The sequence below is a fragment of the Oncorhynchus mykiss genome, chromosome 13, assembly GCF_013265735.2.
Source record: "Oncorhynchus mykiss isolate Arlee chromosome 13, USDA_OmykA_1.1, whole genome shotgun sequence".
Taxonomy (NCBI): domain Eukaryota; kingdom Metazoa; phylum Chordata; class Actinopteri; order Salmoniformes; family Salmonidae; genus Oncorhynchus; species Oncorhynchus mykiss.
Genome location: NC_048577.1, coordinates 37,867,321 through 37,875,677, shown reverse-complemented (window position 1 = coordinate 37,875,677; position 8,357 = coordinate 37,867,321). Strand labels below are relative to the sequence as shown.

The following is an 8,357-nucleotide window of genomic DNA, read 5'->3' as shown; positions in this document are numbered from 1 at the left end:
AGGAGTCCAGGGGGACTTTATGTCATTAACATACTTTACTCAACCAAAACAAGAAATATAACTGCCATCTGTCAATAACAAAATCATTTCCATAGTTGACCAATCATCTATATTATAGTTCCCCCCCCCCCCCAACTTCGGATCTGTTGGCGTAACTTCTAAGGTATTGGGTTGACAGTCGTTGGACCAGGGTTTGTGTCCTGGTTGGTGCTATGCCTGAATTCACTACGCTGGTTCAGCTTAAATAGTTCAGCTGCAATGTGATTTCTAGTTTGCTCAACATTTGGACATATTGTTGTAGCTGAACCAAAATCAATTCTCAAGTTGAATTGTAATGTTCCCTCGACCTAAAATGTCAAGTTGAGTGAACATACAATTCAACTTGAGAATTTATGTTGGTTTAGCTAATATGTAAACATAAAGAAAGTTGCACACTCTAGTTATGCTCCAACTGACATTTCAACGTTGGTTTTACAGGAACACATATTAGTTGGCAAATCAGTTTACTCACAGGATTTGAGAAAGTGAGAAAGGCTACAGAGTCATCAGCTTGTCAGCAGTCTATTTTCAAAACGAAGACCTTTAGTGACTACTGTACAGATAGATGTCTGTTCCTTCCAAACTGAACGTCTGATAGAGTGTGAGGAAGAATAGAAGAGAGAGAGAGAGAGAAACTAGGAAAAAGAGTGTGAGGGAGAGAGGGAGAGAAAGAAAGAAAGAGAGAGACCAATCGAGTGAGAAGGAGAGAGATGAATTGTATTGTAAGTGGTAGTGGGCTACAGTAGCTCTCCCCTTATCTGGGGCTGTCTGCCCTATTGTGGGAACCCGCCCAAGCCGCCCATCCTAGGAAACGAGAGCTTCCTGTTGTTTTATAGAGCTTTCCTGAGAAAGGTTGAGATATGTAATCTGGGTCCACCAGGGAAGAGGAACAGAGCAGTGTCAGGCAGAAATGAAAGCTCCTAATCCGTCTCCCGTGTCTTCTTCTTCTTCTTGCTGCTTTCTGCCTCTTCTTCTCTGGGGTAAGTAGATGATTTACAGAGTACTATATGTATATAAAAAGGGCCAGGGGTATGGAGAAGTATGTTGAATTACTGAGAGAAAAAGTATGTAAAATATTGCCCTAGATTTCAGCTCTTACAGAAAGTGGAATACTTAGAAGCGCACAGTGAAGTAAGGGATTGTAGTAAGAGCTTGGCAGATCTAATATTAGATTTTTTTTTAAAAAGTAGCCTAGACTTAGTGATTTTGATTTGTTAAAAACATTTTCTTGCTCCAATGGTGAAGAAACATAGGTTAAATATAGGTATAATGATATGGATCTGGTGTCTTTCGTGAAGATTTTAAGCAGATTGTTGTTCTAATTTAGAGGATCTGTTTCTACCAACAAATATATCAGAGAATGGAGTTGAGATAATCACGGTCTTCACAAAACACAATGTCACAATAACCGTATAATAAGGAACACCTCAACTTTAGACTCAATTTCCCAGACCAGATCACTCTCCTTCAAAAAAACAAAACAAACCAAGTTATCCAAAGATTACATTAAATAGTTTGTGTTTGAGGAAATGGCTGAACTGTTTCAGACTTTATTCAGAGAACAAAGGGAGGATACACTCCCTGCCACTGACCAGCTCTCTCTTCATTTGTTTCTCCTTCCCACACTCCTCTCTTTCTGTCTGTCCTATATGTTCATCAGTCTTCTGTCAACTCATTTCTGCATTTCTACTTGCTTGTGTTTGTCTTTGTTTATTTCGCTGACTGTGCACGTGTGAGAATGTGAGTGCACACTTTTCTGGAAAGAACTCTCCTGGTGACATTGGCCCTGTTTCGTGTCTGTCCCTGTAGCACTGAGCTCTACAGCAGCTGGTCTGATAGGACATTACGAGGCGCCACAAGCTACCACACCAGGTAACTGACTGTTGTCCTCTTCTTGTGGTCTCTACATCAACTAACACAACTCATCAATGTCAACTAGTGTTAAAGACCAAGGGAACAACAACGAATGTTTTTTGTTAGTCTGTCTTCACTTTGATGGGGGTCCCATTGGGGTCCCGTGTGGCTCAGTTTGTAGAGCACGGCGCTTACAACGACAGGGTTGTGGGTTTGATTCCCACTGGGGGCCTGTACAAAAAAGTATGCACTCACTACTGCAAGTTGCTCTGGATAAGATGTAAATGTAATGATAACTACAATTATATCAATACTTTGATTAAACAGTATGTTATTCTCAATTAGGTTTCACATCACGGCATGACTCAACAAGAACTGCAAACGACCAATACCATGGTAAGTTACCAGATTCAACTTTTTAGGCAACATTTTAATACCTATTTCACAATATTGGTATTACACAACATAATGATCATAGATGGATTATGTTTGAAATGTTTGTAAAGGTGAAACCCCCCATTCATGTTCTAAACAAACATTACCGCAGAGGTTTGTCCTTCGTCATCGCTATCGCGCAACACTTTGATGTGAAATTATATTTGAATCCATGGGGGACTCTGTTGGACAAGCACTGTAAACACATGGGTTCAGAACAAAACTGTTCAACCTCTTAAAAAAAAAAAAAAAAGACAACCGAGATGCAGCTCTCTGCCAAGAGTCCTAGGCTTCTAGCATAACGTGAGGCCAAGACAAACCTGTGGGGAGGTCTCCACCAGTGGTGAATCAGCAGCAGCTGACACAAGGCCTATAATTGTCTGGGGTCAAAGATTAAATTAAACCTTGTTACAGGCAGCCCCCCAACTGGGCTGCACTTCCTGTATTTGTTCACCATTCACCCCATGTGACGGGTGTGTTCAACACATGAACTCTAGAGTTGTGAAACAACTGGAACTTTGGAGCTGCTAGCTCCCCTTCACTGTTCCTCACCCTACGATTTCCCTTTTCTCTCTCTCCGCTCCCCTCCAACTCACCCAACTCTGAGCTCCTCCTCTGCTGAAAAGACACATTTCCTGATGTCATTACTAAATCAAAACCGTTGCTCAGCAAACAGATGTGTTCAGGGGCCCAACCACACTGCGTAGCATAGATTGTCCTGAGAATACATCCTCTAAATCTTTTTAAAGTCACTTTAAATGTTATTATTTCATCCCAGTAATCGACAAAGACTTGTTCTTTTGAAAAACGTCCTTTTTTGATAAGGAGCTTGAGGTACGAATAATCGTTTTAGTGGTCTAATGCGTTGTCTTTGAAGAGCAGTATGAAACGGAGACCGTAGTCTGCTGAGGTAACAGTCATGCAGCTCCACGTGGCTCAAGGTACTACATAAAGATCCAGGAGAAGTCCACCCATATTCCCAGCCTTATCCTATTGTGTGAACGCTGAAAGTCCCATTGAGTTGGAGCTTTGCATTACTTGCCTCTGGCTGTTGGGCAGATAGAGAGTAGGTCGTTGCAAACAGCTGGCTGACTCTAATAACGTCTTCCAGATATGAATCCACAGCCGTCTGCACAGCACACCGTGCGTAGTCATGATTACATCCACCCTAAACGCCCTGGTCCTAAATGTTTACTTATGTTTTCCGATTTGGCAGAGGCAGCCCTCAAGGCAAATAAATCACAAGCTGCACAAGTCAGCCAGGCCTTTGACTGTGAGAAATGGAGACTAAAATGTTTGAGAGTTCAAGAGTAAAAGGTTTTCAGATGTGAGTCCAGCCCAACTTGGGTGTGCTCCCTTTAATTTGAGAGAGAGAGAGAGAGGACAATGTTTTGAGCCTCCACCCCTTTAAAAGGCAAGACAATCCTAAAGAAATGCACTGGAGAGGGGAAGAGCTTGCTGCCAAGGCGCAGGGCAGACAGACAGATCCTTGAGGAACATCGCGGGTAACACCGATCTGACATCTGGTAGCCGAGGGTAATGCTGCGTCTAGCTGCTTCCACCCATGTCTAGTTTCCTGTTATGCCCTGCAGGGCTCGGTGTTAGAAGTTCAGGCTCAGTCTAGATGGTCGTCAGTCAGTGGGGGAAACTCTCTTATGTTCACTTTCTCTGACATGAAGGGAGCACTTGTTTTCTTTGGGATGCTCCTCTCTGTTCTCTCTGGTGAGTGTGTGGGCTCGGCCCGGGCCGGCAGTGAACGCACGTCCCGCGTTGCTGGACAGTCGGACTGAGTTGCTGACACGATGTGTGGCAGTAAAGATAACATTTATTGCATGCTTTGTTTTGATTGGGATCTAAAATGTTGCATTGATCATTTGAAAAAGATTTTTAAAAGATTTCAAAAAAGATGTTGAATGACACAGCTGTTCAGTCTGTCTGTTTGAGAGGCTGTTTTTAACAGACATTTCTGTTGTGACTACAACCATTGGCCAGTCAAATGAATACAAATGTATTGTAATTTTTTCTTCTCAGACGTTAGCCCCGAAGATAGAGGATTCTCCAGTGGATTAGGTGGGCCATTATTACTTTTCTGACTCTACATGTAGGCTAGCTAGTAATGTTGAATCAGAGGTGACACTGCTGCTTCTGCTTGCTGTTAAATCAACATAAGGTTAGACTGGGACTTGTTAGTAATAATGTGTAACCATGAATCTTCTAGACATCCTTCTAATCCTACATTTTATGGATTCGTTTTAGATGATGGAATCATTTCAAAGAACTGATTTTTTAACGTCACAATATTCTCTCTCTCTCTCTCTCTCTCTCTCTCTTACTGTACAGGTTGTGGGAATAAGTATGTTAACTGTGAACAATACTGTGAAGTTTGTGAGTATTTTCCCCCAAGGACGGAGTGCTACGTGACCTTATTTGAGGAAACCTGCTACAGTAATTTTGTAGGTGCCATGGAGTCATTAAACAACACAGACTGGTGCAACTGGAACAATGTGAAGAGGTAGGCCTAGATGCTTATTTTAATCCACGTATTATTCTGTTTACTTTGTTTCTGATCCAACTTATCATGCCACTGGTCTTGCATTGTCACTTAGTTCAAACAGTAGTTTTGAGAAACCCAACACATAGTCAAGTGAAATCAGAGTTAACTCACTCATTAATGGTCCATCCATACCATGAAACTCTTAATAATGTCTTTCAGACACATAACGTTGCCCTCTCTTGAACTAATAGTACCCCTCCTATCCCTCCCTGTAGGATGTATAACGCCTTCACCATGTGCACAGAGGAGATAGCAGAGTGTCTGCTGATCCCCTGGCCCAACAGGATGGTGGAGAATGTGTTTGTAAACATCCACTCCAGGTTCTTCCGGGACTGCCCCAACGAGGCACTGAGCGACCCCCCGCCCAGCATTGTGTTTGCCTTGGTAATGACCCCCATCTGCCTCATCCCCATCATGGTGGTCCTGGTGGTGCTCAAGACCAAGAACGGAGATGGCAGCTCCTGATAGGACGTCCTGGATCAGTCCTCATCCACCCTGCCTCACCTCCATGTTCAGACTCACTCTCGACATCCCCCGAGGATTCAAGACTGGGGCCATTGACACAACTATTTTACAGAGAACTGCTTATCGTCTTCCACCCACTGATGGCTTAGCTCTGTGGAGTCCTATCAAAACAATCTCAAAGCCCAAACACTTTACACGTGACCTTTTTGGATGCACCGATACAGAATGAGTAGTACCACATCGGCATTGGCATCGTCCAAGGACACAGGGGTTCAAGAAAGGGTCCATCGGTGTTGTGTAGAGTGTCAGGTCAGCATCCTCTGGGTTGCTTCTTGAAAACTCATCTTCTCCACATTCCTCGATGCTCCTCTAACGAAAGGTGGCGACAGCCATGTAAACGTTTCGACTCCCTACACGCCCTAGGAAAGTATTTAAGATAGTAGGGTTCATGGACTCATGTCCTTCTTGACAATCCATTCCATGACCATCTCCATCCTGTCCCAGATGTGAACCCTGACAGTGACTATGCTAAAATGGTTACATGTTTTACAATATTTTAATTGTTTATATATATACAGTGGGGCAAAAAAATATTTAGTCAGCCACCAATTGTGCAAGTTCTCCCACTTGAAAAGATGAGAGAGGCCTGTACAATGTGTACAATGTGATTTTCTGGATTTTTTCCCCCTAATTTTGTCTGTCATAGTTGAAGTGTACCTATGATGAAAATGACAGGCCTCTCTCGTCTTTTTAAGCAGGAGAACTTGCACAATTGGTGGCTGACAAAATACTTTTTTGCCCCACTGTATATATGTATATGTGTGTGTATTTGAAGAATGGCAAAAGTCAGGATATTCTTCAGCATTTGTGAAATTATTGTGGTTAGGGGAGGATGACAGAAGCTGTAAAGCTTGTTAAGATGATGGAAAAGCGATTTTGTTAGTGGATTTCCTACCCTCTGGCTGGGAAAACGTGAGTCTCGCATTGCTGGACATTCCAATTGAGTTGATAACCAATGACAAAGGCTTTCAGTTTGAGGAATTCCCACTCTCCATTTACTGTACACTCAGAAAAAAAGGTGCTAACTAGAACCTAAAAGGGTTATTTCGGCTGTCCTCGTAGAACCCATTGAAGAATCCTTTTGGGTTCCAGGTAGAAACATTTTAATAGAACCCCTTTGGGTTCAAAGTAGAACCCTTTCCAGAGGGCTCTACGTGGAACCCAAAAAGGGCTCTCCTATGGGGGCAGCCGAAGAGTGTCGTTATCCGTATAGGATCTCCATTATGTTTATTTCTGTATGTAACTACAGAACGAAATGTGATGTACCCTCTCACCTGGTTGCTTCCCTGTCCTTGAATGGGTTTTGTGTATATTAGAATTGTATGATGCTTCTGGAGAGTCCTCTTTTCCCCCCGAGTGTAGGGTTTAGAATGTATGCAGTATGGGGCCATGATGAAGGGTTTTGATCAAGTATTAGTCTGTGAGGAAGGTAGGGGTCAGGAACTAGGCACAATATGTGAGTAGCCTACGCGCAACATGTAGTCTATGAGATCTGTTTCCAGGAATTGTCTATTTCCCAGCATTAAGGGCCCAGCGCCTCAACCTCTCTCTCTCTCTCTCTCTCTCTCTCTCCCCCTCTTGAAAATGACGGTCCCCACTGTCGCCCATGATGAGCCAGTCGACGCTTGCCTGAGAGATGAATCAAGCACTAGATCAAAAGACTACAAATGTTTGGTCTCCCCCCGTCCCCCCCCCCCCCCATGCTCAGTATAGCAATGAGCACTGACTGAAGACAGAAGGAAAAACAAATGTCTATCTTTCCCCTTTTATTATGCTGTCGTGAATGACACTGAAAGCACTGAATTGCATTCAGTTTCAGAAACAAAGAAATATGTCGGCTTATGTATTGTATTTCTGCTCTTACTCTGGTCATAAGACGTACTGGACTTTGTACTGTCTGTGAGAGGGGTGTGGGTCTTAGTCAAAGCATAGCCTCTTCCCTCACACAATGTACTGTATATAATTATATTTTGCAATTAAATATGTTAAAGCCAAATTAATCGCTTGACTTTGTTTTGTAGGCTACGGAAAGGGATTGCAGAAATAGATATTGTATTTTTGTAAAGTTCGCAGAAGGTCCAAAGTGAATATCCCAACTGGATCTAATTGGTTTAAACCCCATGCCTTAATGGAATGCACAGCTGATAACGCAATGGATGATTCATCAAGTTTTTACTCGTTCAGACCCAGTGCAGAGATGGGTGTTATTGTGAATTCCAAATAGACCCTTTGCCCCTTCACCCTATAGGGCACCCTTGTAGATACAAAAATAATAAATAAAAAAGTATTTGCCCCGTCTTGTGACTGCATGGGTGGCATTTCCACCATTCTTTATTGCAGTCCTGCAAGAGTCCATTCAAGCTGTTTTACTCACAGAACATAGCTTGTGTGTTTCTGTGTGAGGTCTCCTCTCTCAGGAAGAAGTGGCAGCAGCTGTGTAATCTACACCCTTATCTGTCATAGACAAGACTGTTGGGTGGATCTCTGCGTCTGTCTGGCTGTGTGGGGTGGGAAATTGTGTTCGATGACCCTCTTCCTCTCTAGAAGTCAGGTCATCCTCACCCACTTCCAGTGTCACTCAGGTCCCAGAGGGTCAGAATAATAGAATTAGAATTTCTAGAATGGACATTCCCATGGTCAGAGGGCATACTGCATGTCCATTCTGTGAACTATATGTGTATGGTCATAGCACACCTTACCATGCAGGACCAGCCAGTTAGAGCTGCCCATTTCTGCAAGGACCCAATATGCAGAGATCTCATAATACAATACATGCATATATCTACATCAGCGGCTGGCCTCCCACCTCTCCTCCTTTTGCCTTTGCTCAGGTGTTTGCTCCAACACCAAACCATTGTGAGGTGTGTGGTTGTGTCAGCGGTTGTAGGGGTCATTAAAGAGACATGAGCTTCAGTAGGCGGATGATTGGAGAATGATTGCGCTCTACAAG

At 43.1% G+C, this 8,357-nt stretch overlaps 1 protein-coding gene across 2 annotated transcripts; it reads left to right on the top strand.

Annotated features, from left to right (window-relative positions):
* The first annotated feature begins 823 nt into the window (after positions 1-823).
* On the top strand, positions 824-6,004 carry LOC110486276 (receptor activity-modifying protein 1). 2 transcript variants are annotated; one of them, XM_021557735.2, is made up of 6 exons: positions 824-1,019; positions 1,849-1,911; positions 2,239-2,289; positions 4,360-4,398; positions 4,669-4,840; positions 5,098-6,003. In XM_021557735.2, the coding sequence occupies exons 1-6, from the start codon at positions 950-952 to the stop codon at positions 5,345-5,347; spliced, it is 645 nt and encodes a 214-aa protein (XP_021413410.1). In that variant the 5' UTR covers positions 824-949; the 3' UTR covers positions 5,348-6,003. The 2 variants fall into 2 exon arrangements, with proteins under 2 accessions (XP_021413410.1, XP_021413411.1); XM_021557736.2 differs by lacking the exons at positions 824-1,019; positions 1,849-1,911; positions 2,239-2,289 and adding an exon at positions 2,315-4,050 and having other exon boundaries at positions 5,098-6,004.
* The last annotated feature ends 2,353 nt before the right edge of the window (positions 6,005-8,357 follow it).